The following is a 22,373-nucleotide window of genomic DNA, read 5'->3' on the forward strand; positions in this document are numbered from 1 at the left end:
ACTGGCAAGCACTGGCAAGCACTGGAGGGCTTGGGGGCTGTGCTTCACCTGAGTGTGATGGTGCTGCATCTGTGTGTAAAACCAGGGAGCCATTCTCCCACAGCAGTCAGCTTCACTCTACTTATTCTCAAATCATTTTTTTTTAAGATTTATTTATTTGTATTGGAAAGGCAGATGTACAGAAGGGAGGAGAGACAGAGAGGAAGATCTATCTGATGATTCACTCCCCAAGTGACCGCAACAGCCAGTGCTGTGCTGATTTGAAGCTAGGAGCCAGGAACTTTTTTCTGGGTCTCCCACATGGATGCAGGGTCCCAAGGCTTTGGGCTGTCCTCGACTGCTTTCCCAGGCCACAAGCAGGGAGCTGGATGGGAAGCAGGTCTGCCAGGATTAGAACCGGCGCCCATATGGGATCCCAGCACATTCAAGGCAAGGACTTTAACCACTGCGCTGTCACGCTAGGCCCGTTCTCAAATCAGTTTAACCCAACAAAAAATATATCAAATCAGTTTAACCCAACAAAAAATATATCACAAAAATTAGATTGTGAGGATTAATGAGTAAAATGGGACACGAAGGGAAATTGGAATTCAGGTAAACAATAAGTGTATGTTTCATATTATGTGTATATTCCAAGAACTACTTGAGACATATATGTGACATAATTATACTGAAAACACAGGTATGTTTGTCATGTTAGAAAGACTGAAATTGGGCCCAGCACAATTGCGTAGTGGTTAAAGTCCTCGCCTTGCACGCCAAGGATCCCATATGGGTACCGGTTCTAATCCTGGAGGCCCTGCTTCCCATCTGGCTTCCTGGGAAAGCAGTCGAGGACGGCCCAAAGCCTTGGGACCCTGCACCCGCATGGGAGACCCGGAAGAGCTCCTGGCTCCTGGCTTCGGATTGGCTCAGCTCCAGCTGTTGCAGTCACTTGGGGAGTGAACCATTGGACAGAAGATCTTCCTCTCTGTCTCTCCTCTTCTCTGTATATCTGCCTTTCCAATAAAAATAAACAAATCTGGAAAAAAAAAAAAAGGACTGAAATTGGACTCTGGAGTTTTCCCCCAACATCCCTGGGAACAGGTTTGGTTCCAGATGTTTCCTGATGTGCAAGGAGAAGGTACACTGAGCAGGGTTTTTCTCCTCCCCGCCGTCTAGGTTGTATCTCTCGGACCAGGCAAGACGGGGTGCTGAAGAGCGGAGCCGCAAGCTGCAGCAGGAACTAGGCAGCCGGGTGGGCGCCCTGCAACTGCAACTCTCCCAGCTGCACGAGCAATGGTAGGCAGCGCGGCCAACACAAAAGGCAGTAGCTCAGGGCCTTGGCCCTTGGGACTCATGCTGTAAGGCATGTGCTAGAAAGGGCACAGGTGCCAGGCAGAGGGGCACCGTCAGGGGCCCCTTCGCAGCAGTGATACCTCAGGATGGTGCCAAGGGCCCCTGGCAGTATCACGTCAGTGGCCAGGGTGGGAGGGTTCCCCATGCCCCATACACTGTGGTGGATTGTGGCTCTTGCATGGCAGTCTCCCACTGACACTAACGCTGTTCGTTTTGGTGAGACAGCTCCAGTCTGGAGAAAGAGCTGAAATCAGAGAAAGAACAAAGGCAAGCCCTGCAGCGAGAACTGCAGCAAGAGAAGGACACCTGCTCACTGCTCCGCACAGAGCTGCAGCAAGTGGAAGGACTGAAAAAGGTGAGAGGCACAGCCCTTAGCAGGCAGCTCCTGGAGTGAGTCTCCAGGCCAGCCCGCAGCCTCTGTCACAGGTGAAGGAAGACAGCCCACTGTCACTCCATGAAAGCCTGGGAGATGCCGAGCAGCTGCTGGGAACCTGGGCATACGGCAAGAAGGAGGCCTCTGTGAAGCAGGAGGGGCACAGAGGGGGCATGGGACACTCAGGGAGCTTCTGGGTAGTTGTGAGCATGACAGGAAGCTGCTGGCCAGGGACATCACCTAGCAGACAAGCAGCAGCTCCTGTGTGCCTAGTGTCTCAGATATTTACAAGGCAGGAAAGTGCAGATGCCCACCCTTACCCCAACTCCTACCAGTGCTGCCTCATGCTCTGGAGGCTCCATCTCATTTAAAGGCCTGACGGGGTTCCAAGTCTCAGCGAGTTAAGACCTAGGGTGTGCTGATGGGGTACCCATGTGCTCATGGTGCCAGACCTCCCAAGGGCACTTGGGCCTGGCCAGGCCACTGCTGCCTGTGAGCTGCTCACGGTGGCTGCCTCGGCTGTCCCCAGGGGTTCAGCACCCTCTGCACCCAGACGTTGCCAAGGCAGAGAGCCCACATCCCTGTTACCTGGGCACATGTCAGGCAGCAGCACTGAACACAGTAATAATGGACACCACTGCACAGTGTGTTCTCTTAATTTTCACAGACATAAACAATTGTGGGTATTTATGAGGAATGATACAATTCTTTGGTCTATGAATACATTCTATAGTATCAGGGTAAATCTCTAGACATTAACAATTCTTTACGGTTAAAATATCTAAAACCCAACTTTTAGTTAGTTTTTTCACAGAGGTACACACAATACACTGCTATTCTCCTGAGTCACCCCCACAGCAGTGTCTGCTAGAAGATGGAACCGCCATGAGGGGATGGGCTTTGTGAGGTACCCTCGGAGCTCTTAGGCAAGCAGGAGAGGGCTCAGAGAAGCCAGCCTGTGTGGAGTGCACCTCTGTTCCACTGCGAAGTAATAGCTCCTTGGAGTCCCGAATGATCCCACTCTACCAGCCAAACAAAGCAGAAAAAAAAAAACTGTCTAATGTACCTTCACCAGGCATCACCAGTGGTTGTGGGAGCCTGTGTGTGAACGGGATCTTTAGGGCTAAGCCTGTCTGATGTTCCCCCAAGGGGGCTTGGAGACCCCAAGTTCCTTTCTGGACCTTCAGGGAGCCATGCCAGCCTGTCACAGGGTGCACCAGCCCCCAGTGACGCATGGTTATCAGCACTGCCAGCCCCCCATGAGTCCTGTCCCCAGGCCCGTCCCTGGGTCTCATGAACCTGACAGTCCAGCCACTCTCAGGCTGTGAGCACAGTCCCAGGGTGTGGCCTTCATCATGCTTGCCTGTGTACTCTCAAGAACTTCTGTCTAGCCCTTTGCGAAAACAGCTTTTTCCATGCTGATCAGAAAGTCATCTCTCAAGCTAGCTTTCACTGCTGCTGCTGCTTGAAATTTTGTGGAAGGTTCATCTTCTTATTTTGTGTGCTTTTCTTTCTTTTTAAAGATTTATTTATTTTTATTACAGTCAGATATACATAGAGGAAGAGAGACAGAGAGGAAGATCTTCCTTCTAATGATTCACTCCCCAAGTGAGCGCAACGGCCGGTTCTGTGCCAATCCGAAGCCAGGAACCAGGAACCTCTTCCAGCTCTCCCACGTGGGTGTAGGGTCCCAAGGCTTTGAGCCATCCTGGACTGCTTTCCCAGGCCACAAGCAGGGAGCTGAATGGGAAGTGGAGCAGCCGGGATTAGAACCGGCGCCCATATGGGATCCCAGGGCGTTCAAGGCGAGGACTTTAGCCGCTAGGCCATGCCGCCGGGCCCTTATTTTGTGTGTTTTTAAGAGTTGTCGTTTTTAAAATGCCTTGTTTCAGTAAAAGCTCAGACAGGTGAAGACCTGCTTGCTGTGAGGAGGACCATTTACTGCGCCAGAACCATGTCACAAGGTGCCGTCCCTCTCCCATTCCCGGCAGATGGCCTGAATCAGAGGCAGTGGGAAGCAGTTTGGGCCGAAGATGGCCTTCATTCAACAACTCTGCTTTTTGCCCTCAAAGCATCCTGATCTGCTTGTTGCTCTGCTTGCTGGTGCTCACTAAGAGGCGAAGCAGGGCTGGTGACTTGACGCCAAGTGCCCGGTTTGTTCCCTGTAGGAGCTGCGGGGGCTCCAGGATGAGAAGGCCGAGTTGCAGAAGATCTGTGAAGAGCAAGAGCAAGCCCTCCAGGAAATGGGACTGCACCTCAGCCAGTAAGAGCCCAGACTCCCTCCTCTGTCCCTTGTGTGTTAGCCTTTCCCCGCGCCCTGTCCCAGGGGCACGTTGCACACATGTGCTGCCTCATCATCAAGGGGCCAGATATTTCTAGAAGGGGGACTAACCAGCTGTCTGCAGTGAACTCCCAGCAAGGCAGGCCTCAAGGTGGGCCCAGAACTTGTCCAGCCAATAAGGGTGTTAGTTGCTGCCTGTTAATCATTCAGCACAGTTTTTTGGTGGGGGATGGAACTTTCACATTCCTTTACTTATCTGGGTTCTGAAGGGAACAAATGAGTGGTGTCAGGGTCACTTGGCCAGCCCACAGTGGGGCCACGTACAAGAGCTTCACTCTGCTGAGCCTAGCCCACCTGCCTACCAGGCTTTGTTTCCATTGCATGGTGGGAAGAGTGCACCTTGCTCGTTCTACTGCCTTTGGCCTTGGCAGCTGCCCTCACCCTTACACTCCAAGCCCTGGCCCACTGTGGCCTAGACTGGCTCATCTTACAACTCAAAGGGTGCAGAGCTTTTTTTGCTTGGGAATAATCTCAGCTGGCTGCAGCCATGGGAAGCCACGAGGAATCTGTCTCCTCCTCCACCCCCATGCTTGCCTCTCAGACAACTCAGAATCCATTGGGGGCCCAGGAACATCCATCAAAGGCCCCACCTGTCTGACTCCTTGCTCCCTGAATCCTGTACAAGCATAACAACCTGAGGAGGCTCTGTGACCTGTGCCACCTAGGCTCAGCATGTAGGGCAGGGCCAAAAGAGGCCACAGAGGGGGACCAGCGAGAGAAGACGCTGAAGCCACCCCAACTTAGTATCCACAGATGTTTCCGATGTGGGAGATTGCCAGGTCTGCTGTCAGGAAGGAGAATTTGAGGACCGTGGCTGCTCAGGGTTTCCTGAGCCCCACCTGCTACCCTCAGCCAGGTGCTTGCCCCGCTGCTCTGGGCCTGCTCCCCTGCCAGGAGCCCTATCAACATGAAGCAGAACCAGACCAAGGGGCAGGCCCTAGGGCGCAGCTACAGTTCCTATCTATACTTGGAACACATCCCTTCCCCCATAGACAAGTGCTTGATCCAAGTCCCAGCTGCTTCACTTCTGACCTGGTTTCCCATGCAACAGGTGATGGAAGAGCTTGAGCCCCTGTCACCCACGCCCCTCGGAGACCTGAATGGAGTCCCAGACTCCTGGCCTTTGGGGAGAGTACCATCCTTTTGTCACTCCCCCTTTCAAAGAGATGAAGAAAGCAAGGCAGCCAGGAGCCAGAGGCTGGTCCGCAGCTGGCCACAAAGGTGCGGCCAGCCGTGCTGAGTGCATGTCCCTCACCTCCATCCTCAACGCTGGCCCGGCAGCAGGGCAGAGCACATGCGGGCCCACTGTAGTGGGTGACTTCGGGTGCTGCTGCCTGACCCAGCTCTACCTCGCAGCCCATGCCCCTGTCAGTGAAGGTCTGTGACACACAGGGCCATGTGCTTAATGCCCAGGTAGGGTCACCCGTGTGGTTCCCATATGGTCTGTTCCCATTTTCCTCTTCCTGCAATCACATGCCAGGTGACAAAGAAGGGAAAGCATGGCTCCCCATCCCCTGTGCTGTGTCCCAGCATCTACCTTGGGGACATTTGAGTTCTTTATGTTTCCCACAGAGTTACTATGTTTTCAGTCACCATCCTGACCTGGTTTCCCAAGTATGCCCATCTGAGTGGCTGGGAGGAGAGGGAAGGCACTGCCTGCTTGGAATTCACCAAGGCCACAGCATATTTCTGGATGCTGTGAGGCTGTTTTCCTGCCTTCCCTTGGTGATGTATGTCAGCTAGGGGCCTGCCATGTTGACACCTAATCTAGGGGTTGGACTAAGCTCAGCTTCTAGGAAAGGTGCTGACGGCCACTCCCCACTTGAGCTCAAGCCTGTGTCAGGCACACAGTGGAAACCTGTACTTGCTCTAACGAGACTGGAGCAAGGCCAGCCCGCTCTGCCCTGTGAGCCTGCAGATGCTCCTGTGCTCCAGGGTCAGTCCAGGTCCCAGCCCGGGAAGATTGCCTGGAAAAGCCAGAAACTTGTGCTTCCAAGAAGTCACTCTGTTGTGTTTGTGTTTATTACTGAAGAGGCAGAGACAAAGAGCACTTTCATCCATTTGTTCACTCCCCCAATGCCTGCAATGGCTGGGCCAAGTCAAAGTTGGGAGCTGGGAACTCAATCCAGGTCTCCGCGGGGCGGGAACCCAAATGAACCACCACCTCTGCCTCCTGAGTCTGCATTCACAGGAAGTCAGAGCCCAAGCACTCCATCCCACATGGGACACAGGTGTCTTAACTGCTGGGCCAAACACCTGCCCATTCTGTTTTTGGAGTATTGCAACCATTTCAGTCTTCTTCAATGCTTGCAAGCAAAGTGTGGTTTTCCCTGGCCAGATTCCTTCCCCAGACTCAGCCCCAGATTCATTGGCCATATGAGTTAATGCAACAAGGTGACCCTGTGACCAGGTGTGGTGTGTGACACCTCACCCCAGGGTACTCTTCTCCCTCACCAGCCCTCCCCAACCCTCACCCAGCTCCGAGTCACTGGGTTAGCCGGGCAGAGTCCTTCAGCTTTTTTCCACGGCTATGAAATGGTTTTTATTCTTCTTATTATTATTATTTTAGATCCAAGCTGAAGATGGAAGACATCAAGGAAGTAAACAAAGCCCTGAAGGTACTGGAGTTGGCATCAGTGCTACTGGCAGGTGCAGGTATCCCAGCATAGAGGTTCCTGGCTGACCCAGCAAGTGGCAAGGCAATGCCCAGGCTTCAGTTTTCATTTCCAGTTCCTCTGCCATCAGCTGTAGTCTGTAAATAGGCCAGGAGTTGATGGGTCTCCTGAATAATTCAGCACAGGGTAGCAGGGAAGATTCTTTATCCAAGCAAGGAGCTAAAGAAAGACCACCCCCTGTTGTGTCATGAACCCTTTCTGAAAAATACTAATTGGAACCCTGAGTTGGTACCAGGCTTCTGGACTGTTCAAAAAGGACAGTATTCCTGGGTAAAAAAAAAAAAAAAAGGGTTAGGGTTGGGGTTAGGATTAGAACAGACATATATGTATCCTGGGTAGGTTATAGGTTAGCCCCTTGACACCCCTTGCTAGGAGACATTCTGAGCTGCCAAGCCCCATCCCAGGGCAGGCTACGCAGGCCACTCTGTAGGTCAGTGCCCAACACAGGCCCCTTAGAGCAGGAAGACTCCTGCCCTCCCCACCCATGGTAGGGCTCCCACCCCGGGGCTTGACCATGCTCAAGCACATAGCAGGTCAGAGGCAGTCAATTGTAGAGCCCACGGGAACCATCCCATGGGTAGACTGCAGAGCTGTAGGGAAATATCCAGGCACTAGTGAGTGAGGAGAAACCCCATGGCACGGATGTTAGGAGAGGCACCTTGGGTACGCTGCCTGAGGAAAACTTATGTAGAACTTGTGTCAAACACCCATGTGCCTCTGGGCCAGCAGAAGAGGGGTGGGCTGCACACGAGGTGCAGGTCCCCTCAATTCTTGCTGGCCACTGTCCTCGGGATGGGCCACAAAGGGGAATTGCTGAGGCCTGTCTTCTCCACAGGGCCACACGTGGCTGAAGGATGACGAAGCAACACACTGTAAGCAGTGTGAAAAGGAGTTCTCCATTTCTCGAAGAAAGGTATGCAGGGGTGGGGCCAGCATACAATGGTCCCAGCAGTCTCAGCCCTTCCAGGGACCTGCAGGTTCCTTGGAAGTTAGACCTATTTTTGTGCAGACTTCCTGTCACACGAGAATAATCTGCATGCGAACTATGAAATCTGTCAAGTGGGAGTAAAAACCACCTAGGGAGCAGCCAGTCAGGTAGTCTACTGCTAACTTTGGCAGGGTACTTGCCACTGGGCTCATCTGCCCCTTCATCTGTGGCCTGCCTTCAGGCTCTGAGACCAGGAAATCCTGGGCCCACCTGCCTTTTGTTCCAGGGCAGACTAGGTGTGATAAAGCCAGATGGGCAGGGCTCAGCACAAAGCCCCGGGATCACTAAGAAGAAGCAGAATGCCCACCCACCCTCTGTGGAAGAGGAAGCCAGGATTCTCCTACCTGCTTGCCAGTGCTTGTGATAGGTTGAGCCCTCCCAGCAGCCCTATGGCTGCCTTTGCCATTGTGTCTGTGCCCAGCGTCTCCCAGAGGTTGGGCAGCTGTTGCCATGAACAGTCCAGCTCCACAGTGCAGAGCAGTAGTATCTGCATTTGTAATGTTCGATGGCTGACATCTGGCAGCCCTATTTATACAGCCTGAGATAGTTGGGCCAGCAGGGAACCCCAGCCTCACACAGTTAGAGGGAACCAGGCTCTTCATGTGCCAGCACAGGCTATACAGAGAGGAAACCTAGTAAGCCCATACCCCACTGGCAAGGCAACCCTGGCAATGAACTAGTAATGCACCACGCATGAGGTTGAGCGAGGGGGCACCCAGCAGGTTAGGCTTGCCGTGACTACCTCTCTCCCACTCTAGCATCACTGTCGCAACTGTGGCCACATCTTCTGCAGCAGCTGCTCTAGCAATGAGTTGGCCCTGCCCTCCTACCCCAAGCCAGTGCGCGTGTGCGACAGCTGCCACACCCTGCTCCTGCAGCGCTGCTCTTCCACCACCTCCTGACCACCCTCCTGGGTAATAGGCAGCCTCAGCAGCACTGCCCAGGTGTGGACCTCCAGGCTAAAGGGCCCATCATGCCAGGACTGGAAGCTGTGTGTCTGTCTGCCGCCTGTGGAAGTAACTCCTCTGGGTTCTCAGCTCTTTCATCATCCTGGATATATCGCTGGTTTTGGTTCAAATGGAATGATTTTGCTGTCATTTTTCACTTCTCCAAGAATTAATCACAATTGTTGCAGCAGTTGTGCCAATTTCTCTTCTCCTGGCCCACCTTTGAGTTTGTGCGCAGTGCTTTAGACCACATTGCAGGGGTGCGGGGCTGAGGGTCTAAGTGAGGAGGGTGTAATAAAATCCTTTATTTTTCACTCTGATGCATAGAAAATGAACTTGAGTCATCTTCACAAGTGCCAACAAGCCCTCCCAACAGCAGGGTCTTGGGGGTCTGAGATCTCAGGGCAATCCCTAATAGTCCATCAAGGGTAAAGGCCCTGGACAGAAGGGCAGGCACTGTGGAACATCAGGCTGAGCTGCCTCAGTGTGCCTGGTTCAAGCCCTGGCTCCTCGGCTCCAATCCTGCTTCCTACTGCTGCACACACACAGGCAGCAGTGATGGCTGCAGAACTTGGTCCCCTGCCACCTACATGGAAGGCTCCTGGCTTTCAGGGAATGAATCTGCAAAGAAAAAACAAGCCCAGCACTTGCCATCCAGCTCCCTTGCTGGTGACCTGGGAAATGTCCTATACCCAGCGTGGAGGCTCCTAGCTTTTGTTCAGTACAGCTCCAGCTATTCTGGCCATGTGGAGAGTGAACAGTAAATAGCATGAATGTCTGTAAATCTGATCTGCCTTTCCAGTAAAATAAATCTTAAAAGAAAAAAAAAGGGGGGGGGACATGTCCTTTACAATTAACCCTAAACATGTTCAAAACATTGTTAGCCAACTTCATCTGACACAAACCTATTTCATCAATCACCATCAAATAAGAGATACAATGGCTATGTATTCCTGCACTATGGTACATGGGGAGCTTCCTGTAGAAAACCCATTTTTAATTTCAAAGGCATTGTGGAATGCTATGTGGCTAGAGGAGGACCCCAGCGTGTGCTCACACTTGCTTCCACTGTAGGGGCAGGTAACCTACAGCATCCTGATGGAATGACAGTGACCCCTGCATCTTTCTTTCTTGGCTGGTGCCTGCCGTCTGTCCAGGGCCCTGCCCTCAGTGCTTCTGACCCAACCAGGGATCAGTGCGGTTAACATCTGTGCTATGCTCTCAGCGGAGTGCATTTATTCCCAAACCTGTTCTATGGTTCGGTAATAGCAAGGTTAGGGCCTAGAACTTGGGGCCATCCACTAGTTCACTTCCTAAACGGCCACAATAGCTGCGGCTGACCCAAGCCTAAACTGTAAGAGGCCCCAAGCAGTGGAGCTGCTTTCCTGGTGCATTAGTAGGCAGTGGATCAGCCAAAACTGCCACCAGGCTTCTACACTATGTCTGCCTAGCTCCCAAATCCGATAAACTGGGAGTTTTTAAGCCCTAGCAGCTGAACACATTGCAGCAAAATGGCCCTCTTTCCTTCCACCAAACAGCTGTCAGCAACAGGACAATCCAGCTGCACTTTGCAGGTGTGACTCCCCAGGCAAGCCACTCCACTATACACTTGAGCTTTCACCTAACGCCTCTTGTCATCAACCTCCTACTGCTGTTCCTGGCACCCATGAAGTGCCCAGTAAAGCCAATCAACATTAGGTACTTGGCTCAGTGTCGATGTAACTTCTCAGAATCTAAAACATGCGTAGACTACCCTGGTGGCACACCACTCAACCTGAGAAGGTGTCATCTTAAGGTAGTGCTTCCCAAACACTCATAACCAGGGCAGGGAGAAGCCACATCCTGGAGCATCTTCCTGGAAGGCACACGTACATGGGAGACCCAGACAGAGGTCTAGGCTCCTGGCCTTGGCCTGGCCCAACACTTGCCGTTTGGGTGCTCAGAGATGGGAAATCTGCTCCTCCAATAAAAAACAAAAATGCAGACTGTCAACTAAGGCCAGATTTTAAACAAGCTCTAGGTAAAAATGCTGGTTCTTGCGTTTTACTGGGCTCCAACATCCTGACAACAACCCAGAGTTCTGCTTTCATTTTAGACTTGATCCCACATCGTACCTCTACCTAGAGTCTTCAGGGCCTGGCGCAATAACGTAATGGTTAAGGTCCTTGCCTTGAACGCACCAGGATTCCACATGGGTGCTGGTTCTAATCCCGGCAGCTCCACTTCCCATCCAACTCCCTGCTTGTGGCCTGGGAAAGCAGTTGAGGACAGCCCAAGGCCTTGGGACCCTGCACCCACGTGGGAGACCTAGAAAGAAGTTCCTGGTTCCTGGCTTCGGATTGGCACAGCACTGGCTGGCTGTTGTGGTCGCAGCCACTTGGGGAGTGAATCATCAGACAGAAGATCTTCCTCTTTGTCTCTCCTCCTCCCTGTATATCTGCCTTTCCAATAAAATAAATCTTAAAAAAGGAATCTTCATACTTGATCCATTTCCAACAGGACATCCCCAAGTGTAGTACAGGACAGAGGTGTCCTAAGTCTTAGCAACACATCCCAATTCCTGATCAGATTTCAGAGGCAGCATGAAGCTTGGAAACACTGCTCTAGCACCCTCCCCGATCCAGTCCAGACCTTGGTTGAGCTGCAGCCAGTCCTCACTCACTTTCCAGGTGTACAAACACTGGATGAAGAACCAATTCTGCCCATCCAACTACCTTAAGAAAAATCTCACCACAGGTCAAATTTTGTTTAGGGGGAGAGTGGAGCAGGCAGACAGGAGGAGGCTTGTATCCCAACCCTGAAGACTCCTAGATCCTCACCAAGGACTATCAGTACGAGCTCCGAGGACTACATCCCAACTGCCAAGGAGACCACGGGGAATTGGAGTGCCTTCGGAGGCCGAGAACTCTGAGGTCACCCACCTCCATTTGGATCTCCCACATGGGATGGAAGAAGCCCATACCCCGCCTTGCAGGATCCAAGGTCATCGGAACGACAACCAGGAGCACTGAGCAGTCCGCAGAACCAAACAGTAAACTTGCTTCAGGACTAGGGAGAGGAGCTTTCTCTGGTTCTTGCCTGGTGCCGACCTTGGGTCCCCACTCTCTCTCAGTGACCATCAGGATCACTCCAGAAACCCCTCAAAGTAAACTAGCAAACAAACAAAAAACCTAGAATAGAAACAGCACATGTGATCATCAGGGAGAGGAGGCAAAGCCGACAGGGACATGTGCGCTCCCCTGCTGGATAACTACTTCAATTGGAAAGAGTCGGCATGGGGGCAGACCAGACTAGGCGGGGCTGTTAACACCTGCGGGCCTCATGTGAGCTACATCAGGGAAAGGCCAGGTTGGGCTGTTCCCACTGGTGCAAGCAAAAATTAGTGGGCGAGGGCTGGTTGGGCTTTGCTGCAGCAGAGGCTGGCACTGAGAGCTAATTCTGTCAAGTCAAATGCCAGACCCACCTGGAGAGTGCATAATCTGGGAGTGGCCTAGTAGGGAGATAGTGGGCACCTCCCTCTTGGGTTACCACTCACTGGACAGCACAAAAACCAGGACAGGGGTAGGGGTGGTTAGACAGAAAGGCACCTGCCAGGTGTATGGGCTGGGTAATAGGGCTGGTTGGGTTGAACTAGGGTTCAATGCTCATTGACATGTGCGAGAGCTAAGTGGGATGTGGGACAGACTGAACAAGTCTGCGGTACATAAGTGACAAGCATGGGAACCAGGGTAGAGCTCATAGGGAGTTACCCCGACTAGGCTGCAGCTCCAACTGGTTTGCATGAGGACCAAGTATGAAGTGGGCAGGATCGAGCTGGACTACAACACCCGTTGGTTCATGAGGAAGACAGGGCTGGAAACAGAACAGACCCAGCAATCGCAATGACCAGCATGTGCGTAAGCTGATTGGTGTGACAGCGTTCAAGTCTGAACTAGCAAACTCCTCAAGAATCAGGTCTGGGATCACCTCAGGTGAAGTTTCTTTGGAGATCCCTCCAACTGAACTGCTGATCTTAGAACCCCAACCATCAAGAGACTGTCAGCCAGTGGACTCTGAATAGGTTTCATTGCGATTGGAACTGCAAGATTGGCAGCAATCCAGAACTGATGAACTATCAAAACTGCTTGAGCAGGACCCTCAGAGTGTGCCTCCTGTTGGGGATCTGGGATGGGTGGGAGGTTGGGTGGGGCTTTTCCCTTTGTTACTCCCCTAACCCCAGATACAGGGGAAAATATTAGTGTGGAGACAATGGCATTACCCACTTTCACCCTGTAGCTCTTGACCCTTTTGTACCCATTAACTAAGATTATTAAAAAATAATTAAGAGGGCCCAGCGCGGTGGCACAAGTGGTTAAAGGTCCTCTCCTTGCACGCCCGGGATCCCATATGGGCGCCGGTTCTAATCCCGGCAGCCCCGCTTCCCTTCCAGCTCCCTGCCTGTGGCCTGGGAAAGCAGTCGAGGACAGCCCAAAGCTTTGGGAACCTGCGCCCGTGTGGGAGACCCGGAAGAGGCTCCTGGCTTCGGATCCGCATAGTATCGACCCGTTGCGCTCACTTGGGGAGTGAATCATCGGATGGAAGATCTTCCTCTTCTCTGTATATCCGCCTTTCCAATGAAAAAATAATAAAAATAAATCTTTATAAAAAAAATAATTAAGAAATTGTAGCATGATCCTGCCTAAGCAGTGTCACTGGACTTCCAGCCTCATGACCTATCTCACAATTGTTCAGACTTATCACCTAAGGAGTTATGTAGGTAATGCTTCCAAAGCTCCTTATACAGCTCAACATAAAGCCAGCTCAATTTCTAGCCAACAGCCTGTGGGCATGCCTGGCACACCTAAAAGCCTCTTCTTGAACGTGCAGGCCATGGAACAGAGGAACTGGCCATCAACCCTGGCTTGGCTCAAGTGCTGAGCCAGCTACAGGCAGTCAGGGAACAGACCACCCTTCCACACGCCAGTTACCTGGGGTTGCACTGGAAGAAGTCGGAAGCACCTATAGCTCAGCCTCCGCTGCAGAGCCTCTGCCACAGCCCCACACAGAGGAGAGCACCAACAAACAGCCCACTGAAGCACAATGTGCAGTTTTTTTAAGGAAGATTTATTTGACAAGTTTCACTTGGCGCAATACACCTAAAAGGAAATCACAATACAATGAAAAATTTAAATCAAGGCCTCAGAACTTCAAACACCAAGACCAAAACCCTAAAGTACTGGTATTGCGTCTCAAATTTTTGGTTAACTTAGAAAAGCTTAAAACTTACGTGCCTTACAGGTTATTAAATGAAACTAGAATTAACAAACATGCCAAATGTTTCACTTTTTATTGTAGACACAGCTCCTAGTTTTACAAAAAAAGCATGTCCTTCAACATGCATCCAATGTCTGATGTAATATGGTATAAGAGCAACATTTAACATAATTCAACTGCTTTAACCTAAATACATTTACTGCTGAAGTACACCCTACAATATAACTAACTTGAGAAAAGCTGAAAGTTACTTTAACAGTTACATAGCTAGCTTAGCTGTTACATTCCAGATGACTCATGTTCAAAAATAGTGAACCTTGTCTTCAAAACAATCTTGATTTCCACTTACAAAATAAGCATAATTCACAAGCTAGTGTTGCAGAAACTGTTAAACTGAAGTTGTATTTTTCCTTTTAAAAAAGCTGACCAAGAGTTAGTGGTCAGGATCAATTACATTCCCCATCCACCACTCATACTGGACATGCCAGACATCCCTCCCATTCCGTTCACGCCCACGGATGCACGGCTTCCACTACTGTAGTAGCTGCTGTTCACTGTTCCTTGGCTACCTGCAAAGAGAGCAATTTGGCAAGTTAGGAGAACTGTAAGGCAATCAGTCAAATAAAATATTGCATTCCAAGAAAAAGTGTAAAAGGTATACGAGTGTAAATGGCTGCTGTCCAGTAGGGGAATCCAGACTCCAAACAAGTCTCTTTGTTTAACCCCTTTTCTCTGCAGTACCAACTTGCCAGATTCTTGTGCTACCATTTACATGGATTCTTCAGGATCGACATGGAGAATTAAGTTTAAAGGAAAACTAGTGTTTTTCAAAAATTGCAATATTACTTGACGATGTTTGAAAGCTAAACAAGGCATTTTTTTTAAAAAAAAATTTTTACATAAACATTCACCTGGTGACCATTGAATGGTATGTATGAAGAGGGAGCACAGGGGAAGTCTTGCTTTTCCTACTCATGGTGGGCAGGAAGTGAGACAACAAAGTTGGACTAATGGCAACTCACTGTGCCCAAAATGGCAGCCTCCATGGAGTTAAGTCAGAGCCATTGACTGCTATGGGAGGTATCATTACAACATTAGGATTTGCTACTGGGAATTTAAATTATATTTTTTGAGAAAATATTTACCTATGCAATGTTTGATTGAAAATCACTGGAGTTTTCCTGTAAAACTTGGTCTGCAAAAGGATTTTGTAGGGTAAGACTATAATACCAAAATCACCATTCTTTAGACCAATTGAAAAGTAATTAATAAATAAAACCAATTTCTAGGTTAACTAGTAAATACGGTCTTGAACCCAACCACCATGCTACTATTTAAAATTCTTCCTCCATCAAAAATTGATTTAATGCTAACAAAATGACAAAAAAAGTCAACAACTTCAATAAACGGAGGCAGATGTTTTCTGGCTCGACAGTAATCCAAAGTTGCAATGACTAGTGTTTAACTCACATAGTATTTCCCCCTCCCAATGATAAGCTTAATTTTCAGAAACAATCATTAATTGTTACCAATAAAATTAAAAGCATTTTATGAATAACACCCAAATTTCACCAAAAAGGAGCCTGCACTTTCCCAACTAAAGAAACCTGCCTAAGACTTTTTCTAAGAATGTAACAAGAAACCAGGCTTACCGTAGCCACTCATGCTGCTCTGGCCACCATAGCCCCCTCCGTAACCTCCACTCAGCTGCTGGCTGGCCGGGCCACCATAACTGGACTGGTTTGCTGTTAATTTGAGAGAACGTTAGAACCTCATTCCTTACGCATGATTTTCTATTATCTATGATTCCAGTCTTGCTCTTACTGATCACTCTGCTTCCATCTATCACCTATAACCAAGCTCCATTTTCATTCTTGAGACAGTCAAGTATTTATAAAACTAAAATGACTAACATTAATACACATCAGCAGGACTAAATCCACAATTCTCAAGTAGAGGCATTTTGTGAAGATCTTATGAAAACTGATAAACTGGATTTAGCTAGGTTTCTCCCTCAGATTACTATTACCTAAGGTATATCATACATATTTATCACTGAACACCTAATTATGTGCAACAAATTAAGTTATTTAATCATATTCTGACCAAGTATTCAGATTTAAATATTTAACATTTATACAATATTTGTATTTGGATTTAGATATTTAACTAGTCTCATTCTTTGGTCCCCTCCCCCATAATACTTAAACCTAATTTGAATTATACAGCCTAAGCAGTGTTAATTCATCAGCATTTAAGTACTAATTAATTAAGCCAAACACAAATTCCATTCAATCAATAAACTGCATTCTTGGCTAAAGTAAAGTGTTAAGCAAACATTATTATGCGAAATTCATAATATAGATTAACTAAACTTACAATTGACTTATACAGATATAAATGTTTTGGTTTTTAAAAAAACTAACGATATTTACACAAGCCCATGCCTCCCATCATTTGGCTACCATAAGCACCACCGCTTGCTCCTGCTGTAGAATTCAAGAAGAGTTCTACATATCTGTGTTCTGAAATGAGAGAAAAGGCATACAAGGTTAGCTTTAAAAAAGGACACTAAAGTGATATTTACACAAACCCATGCCTCCTAGCATTTGGCTACCGTATGCACCACCGCTTGCTCCCGCTGTAGAATTCAAGAAGAGTTCTACATATCTGTGTTCTGAAATGACAAAGAACAAAAGTTTGAAAATTTTGTTGGCAAAAGAAAAATCGGCTTTTTAAAACAAGTACATCTGAATTGCCAAACACTTTTTGGTAAAAACCTCTAGCAATTGTTTTATCTTAGGCAGATTTATATCGGAACAAGTTTCAAAAATTAGCCTTTAATTGCCAATAATGTAAATGCTTCATGTGTGACAAACTTCACAGTATTAAAAACCCACCACCCTTGAACACATTTGTTGAACTATCCATTAAATTTCTCATTTTTATTACTCCTTCTAAGTAAATGCTTATCTCACAGCCATGTTAGAGCTGCATATTTAAGACACACTTACGCATATTTGCTTTGTCTTTCGACATAGCTGCCACAGCATCCTCATGAGTTGCAAACTCAACATCTGCTTCACCAGTTACTCTGCCATCAGGACCAATTTCAATGTGTACTCTCACAGGGTTGAGGGGTGAGAAAAACTAAAAGGAAAAATATTTCCAATAATCAATTTGCTAATGTAACCAATAAAACCTTAAGTTTAAAATAGTGTTGCCTTAGTCCCATATTTTTATACTACACAATCCTTTAGTTCATCTTACACTTACATTATAAATGTCATTCTCAGTTGCTCTGTAAGGCAATCCCCGCATATGCACACAGTGCCCTGTGGTGCTCTGGAATGTGGAGCCACCATCCCCATATCTGTGGTCAGACATTCCTGAAAAACAGTAATTGAGGTCTTGATGGACAAGAGTGTAAACACCCTGCAGCTCAGAAATTCAATTCTTACCTTACCTCTTCCAAATCTATCTGACCCAAATCCATAGCCATCATTATAGCCATTGTAATCATCATAGCCTCCATACCCTGAAAGACAAGTAAAGTGCCATCAGTCAGGGAGAACACAAGTCCACCACCACCCAGCTCCATGGGCCTCACAGCACATACCTCCGCCGTAAGCACCGCGTCTCATCCGCTCAAACCCAGCCCCTCTGCCAAGGCTGTTATAACCTCTGCCAGCCCCAGGCCTGTCATAGGGGCCTGGCCGCTGCATGGCCATGAGCTTCCGAGGGGGATCATAGTGTGTTCTAACTTCAGCACGACTGCTCTTAAAGATTTCAATATACCTACAGCATTGTCCATGGGGGAGGGGAAGGGGAGAAGAAAACATTAGCTCATTTCATACAGATTTACTTAATTATACAAAAAACAAAACAGTATAATCTAGTCATAGCCATGAAACTGACCAGTAATTAAAGCCAGATTTCTTACGTATGCATAGGCAATGACCAGAAATTCACTCATTATTTAACATAAAATTTATAGAAAAACAAACCCACTCCCCTGAGGCAGAGCTCAACCTTAAGGGTAGAGAGGAGTGCTGTAAATCAATGTTTATCGGAGGGAAAGAATTCCACTCAACTTTCAACATTTCAAATCGCACATCCATTGGCAGCATGTATAGCAAGTGGGCTAAAAAGCCAGCCTCCACCAACAGTCTAGCCCACACTACACATTTCTTTTTGCCAATCAATACCCCAGCCTATGCTTTTAGTAGGAATCAGCATAGGTAAGCGCATGCTTCAATGAAAAATAGTCACAAGCAAAGAGAATAAAACCTTTTGTGACAATTTCTTGAAAGCTATGCTTATTAATGTATGCAGAATATTTATACAGCAAGAAAAGTTTGTTGCATTTCAACTTTAAAAACAAGATCAGAAATTATCACATTTTCTTATGGTAATATTAATTTACTAGATGGGTGTTATTACAGCTTAAGTCAGGTTTGCATCACATTGTTTAAAGCCATAGTCTCTCAACTCCATTTAGCAGGGCCAAGTCACAAAATTTTAAATTAGACCAATTTCACAGGGGAGAATTTTAAAGCCTAATGTTTAGATTTTTTAGATTTAATGCAATACAGGAATCTGATGTACAAAGTTTGAGAATTTTAGTAAATATCAATTCATGGAGACTATAAAATAGATCAATTTCCTTTTAAGCAGAGAGAATATGGATTTAAGTGTTTACCATAAGAAAAGTGACATATCCAACCAACCATCCATCCCCACCTGTGCCCTATTCTTTCCTTGTGTTTCTTTAGAGCCTTTTCAGCTATTTCCTGTGAAGCAAACTGCACGAAGGCCTCCCCCGTACTCCTCCCCTGGAAGTCCACCGGCAATGTTATCCCATTTGGCACGATTTCCAACCCTTCAACCCAAGGACAAATAACCCCAGTAGGGGGGCAATATTAACATCACAAGCCCAGAAATGATTTGTTCTTATAGCTTTAAATAAACCAGAATTTAACTTTAGGCGAACGGCATGTTTTCAACAAGTACTTTTTAAAATATGCATTGCAATAATATGAAGTTCCATGATTACAAAGTATAAATTCTTAACACAACCCATGGCACAATGTTACAAAAGAAACAAAAACAAAACAAAACAAAAAAAAAACTTGCTGACCATAGGATGCATTAAGAACTCCAACAATTAACTAAGCATTCAATGTTGAGAATTATATAAGAACTTAATAAAGTTTCAAGCATTAAACAACAACAGTTTTTAGTAAATTCAAAAGACATCTTTTACCTCAGTTTCTAAGTTCAATGTTTTAAGTTATTGGAACTTCAAAGTTTAAAAATTGTACACATTTAAAAAACATTTCATATAAAACTTGAATCATTACTTAAGTTATGTAATTGACAAACACACAATCTAAACTTTCAACAAAACAACTGATCTACGCAGCACAGTCATGCACTCTTAGGATCTAAGCAGTATGATCACTTCTGGAAAATCCGTCTATGAAAAATCCTTTCCGTGGATACATTCCCAAGCTTACAAAAAGGATTTAAAGCACTTTCCTAGAAGATATGAAATTATGTTCATATTTAACGTTGACAGATAGCATTCAATTTTCACCAATTTAGATAAAACAAAACAGACTTGATTTCAAGTTCTCAAAATATCAGGACTTGACACATTCTAATAATCAAAATTTCAACACATACTCCACTAAACCATGAAAGGATTTCTTTTTAAAAATTCCAGTTTACCATATCAATATTAATAACAGCATTTAAAACAATCTAGCATTCTACTAAACATGCAATCCTAACCAGGTCTTCAGCATAAAAACATTCAAATACTTTAGGCCCAAAACAAAAAACACTGTATTTCAGCTACTGAGATTGCAGGCATTTAATCTACTCTCACCTACAGTTTATTAACAGGTTGGTCAAACCAAATTGCTTTCTAACAATCTTCTGCATAGAGAATCAGACCTTTCGAAGCATTTGTGGTTCTAGTATCCACATTGTCTCTTAAATCAAAGACCTGCAACTAATTATCATCTATCTAACACTCATCTACTGTTAAGATATCTTACCTTTCCCTTTAAGTACTTTGCTGAACAGCAAAATGTGAGGAAAACAGGTTCAGCTGTTGAGGACAACCCTCGAACATCTACCATGAACTACAGCTACAAGACAATTCACCCAAGCAGAGTTAGCATTGGGAAGTACTTAATTTCCACCTTTAAGATGGGCTTAAACTATTTGAAGGTCTCCAGGAAGAAAAGTTACTCATCAGCTTATACTTCAACTTATTTCATCAGTGTATCTACACTACTCAACTTAGGTCTAGGTTAAGTCATATTACAAGAAGCTAACCAAAACTCACTGCCCAGCAACAAACAGGACTACATACCTGAGAAGAACTGAACAATTTCCTCCTTGCTACATCCAAAAGGGAGTCCTCTAAGCCGTACAAAGCCATCATTGGCCGTGTCGGGACTATTTGGACCAGTATGCTTCAACACCCAATCCATTTCAACGTTGTTTGACTTGAATACTGAAAGAGGTGCTTAGAATTAGTCACTTTTGGAAAGCCAGAAAACAAATTCCAGACTTCCTGGGTGTTTAGATAAGCTAGGAAGAGCCGCCATACACTCCCTTAGAAGACCATTTCCATGCGGTCAAATACCTAAAATTCAGAACAAGGTAAGACCTCCAAGTTTAATATCTTATTTACTTTTACTAGGGCAACATGAATCAAACCTTCAACATATCTGTGTCCCATAGTTTCTCTGTCTTTTTTCAGGGCCAATTTGACTTCATCTTCTGATTCAAGTTCAACAAAAGCCTCGCCACTGGGTCTGCCTTCTCTGGTGTAGATGAATCGAATACCTTGAGTCCCATTTTGAATTTTGCAGTCTGAAAAGAAAACAACCGTTAATACAGAATTTAAAACCTAAAACTACCTCTGGGCGATATACATGAAATTTCTAGTCTTACTACCACTAACCTCAAGCAGACGCAAATACAATTATCAACACACTACCAACTCCTGGGTCTCTCATTGCTTGAACGACATTCCAATCGAGCACAGCAACGCAAAGCACTTCACTAGTTTAGCATGTAAGTGCTCATTTCTCATGATTTTTAAATCATGCCGAAGGTCTCAGAACATTGAACAAACCTGAACTTAGAGTTCATGGCTCTTTGAACATACACTGGAGTTTCGACCTGGGACATTTGTTGCTTTTACCTCTCATCAGTAGCTACCACGACAATTTCTCATTCAAATCCAATACTCACCCGAAAAGGGCTCAATGTTATCAACTTAAAATGATCCAGGTAGAGCAGCTGAACCCAAACCCAGTCTTCCCCCCTGCAAGGTGGCTTCCAGCGAACTCGGCTCTTGTTTTACGGGTCGATTTCCGCAACCAACACTCAGTTCAGATTGCCAATACTACAAGTCTTTCCAAAAGTCTGTTAAATTTCTTCCAAACACAACTTCATCAGTCTAATCCCACACTAATAATGGGAACAAGGACAATCTAGCATTAAGTATTCCAGAAACCGACACATGCAAGAAAAATAAAAAAGCTACAGCAATAAGAAAACCTTCCTGGGCTTCAGGGTCAACTCCATCAGGAGGACTTCGATGACCAAGTCCGTATTAGGATGACCGAAATTAGCATGTTTCATCTCGAACTTTCCGGCGCGGAACGCCTTCCCACAGGAGTACCACGACCAGACACCATCGCTAGCACACTGCAAACGACCGATTCCCGCAGCGGCCACCTCCCGAGCAGAGGGCGGACTTACTGCTGCAGGGCGCGGGGCCGGGCGCCCCCGAGGCTGCGGCTGTGCGTGCCGCGCTGGGGGCGCCCGGCCCCGCCCGCCCGCACAGCCCGCGCCGCGCACTCACCGGAGAAGAACCGCTGCACCTCGTCGGCCGAGCAGGACCAGGGTAGGCCGCGCACCTTCACCACGAAGCCCTCGCCGCCCTCGGTGCCCAACATCATCGTCTCCTCGCGGATGCCGGCGTGCACGCAGCCTGCAAGGCGGGAGCAGCGGCTCAGCGCCCCGGGCGGGGCCTCCGGCGGCCCGCACACCGCCCGCCGGCCGGGGGGCCCCGCAAGGCCCCGTGCCCCGCGCGGGGGCCCGAGCCGCGGGGACCTGGCGGGCCGCCAGCTGCAGCCGAGGAAATGGCGGCGGCCGCTTCCGCTCCGCCTCCTCCGACATCTCACACAATAGAGCGGCTGCGGCCCGCAGGCCCCGGCGACGCGAGCCCGCGAAGGCCGGCCGGCCGCGGCACCGGAGGCGGCCCGGGGCTGCACCCCGCTCCCCAGGGCTCGCCAGAGGCCCAGGAAACAGCACCGGGCGCAAAAAGCCGCATCCTCGGGGCTGGCGAGCCGGGGAGCCACAGAGCCGAACTCACCCACACAAGACCTCGGCGTGGAGAAGAAATGGCCAGCGAGCGCCTGCGCAACCT

The 22,373-nt window shown here is 47.7% G+C and overlaps 2 protein-coding genes and 1 pseudogene across 10 annotated transcripts in view; 1 reads left to right on the plus strand and 2 right to left on the minus strand.

The window, feature by feature from the left end:
* LOC121166434 (RUN and FYVE domain-containing protein 1) overlaps window positions 1–8,982 on the plus strand; it is a 42,712-nt gene extending 33,730 nt beyond the window's left edge. Inside the window, exons 13-18 of the mRNA XM_040995536.1 lie at window positions 1,162–1,281; window positions 1,564–1,693; window positions 3,880–3,974; window positions 6,622–6,670; window positions 7,563–7,640; window positions 8,474–8,982. Of these exons, the coding sequence (XP_040851470.1) occupies window positions 1,162–1,281; window positions 1,564–1,693; window positions 3,880–3,974; window positions 6,622–6,670; window positions 7,563–7,640; window positions 8,474–8,617 (616 nt within the window). The 3' untranslated portion in view covers window positions 8,618–8,982. The remainder of the gene's footprint in view (window positions 1–1,161; window positions 1,282–1,563; window positions 1,694–3,879; window positions 3,975–6,621; window positions 6,671–7,562; window positions 7,641–8,473) is intronic.
* Window positions 1–22,373, minus strand: part of LOC121166446 — a 1,182,205-nt pseudogene that overhangs the window by 581,679 nt on the left and 578,153 nt on the right.
* Window positions 13,745–22,355, minus strand: LOC121166438 (heterogeneous nuclear ribonucleoprotein H). Of its 9 annotated transcripts, none has more exons than XM_040995554.1 (14): window positions 22,320–22,355; window positions 21,807–21,935; window positions 20,651–20,806; window positions 20,301–20,444; window positions 18,659–18,797; window positions 17,535–17,713; window positions 17,382–17,453; window positions 17,192–17,325; window positions 16,930–17,065; window positions 16,533–16,592; window positions 16,381–16,440; window positions 15,568–15,660; window positions 15,061–15,110; window positions 13,745–14,484 (listed from the first exon to the last, which is right to left on the minus strand). In XM_040995554.1, the coding sequence occupies exons 2-13, from the start codon at window positions 21,901–21,903 to the stop codon at window positions 15,061–15,063; spliced, it is 1,320 nt and encodes a 439-aa protein (XP_040851488.1). In that variant the 5' UTR covers window positions 21,904–21,935; window positions 22,320–22,355; the 3' UTR covers window positions 13,745–14,484. The 9 variants fall into 9 exon arrangements, with proteins under 9 accessions (XP_040851488.1, XP_040851487.1, XP_040851490.1 ...); XM_040995553.1 differs by having other exon boundaries at window positions 16,351–16,440; XM_040995556.1 differs by lacking the exon at window positions 16,533–16,592 and having other exon boundaries at window positions 16,351–16,440.

Source organism: Ochotona curzoniae, unplaced genomic scaffold (genome assembly GCF_017591425.1).
Source record: "Ochotona curzoniae isolate NIBS_2020 unplaced genomic scaffold, NIBS_Ocur_1.0 patch14, whole genome shotgun sequence".
Classification (NCBI taxonomy): Eukaryota; Metazoa; Chordata; class Mammalia; order Lagomorpha; family Ochotonidae; genus Ochotona; species Ochotona curzoniae.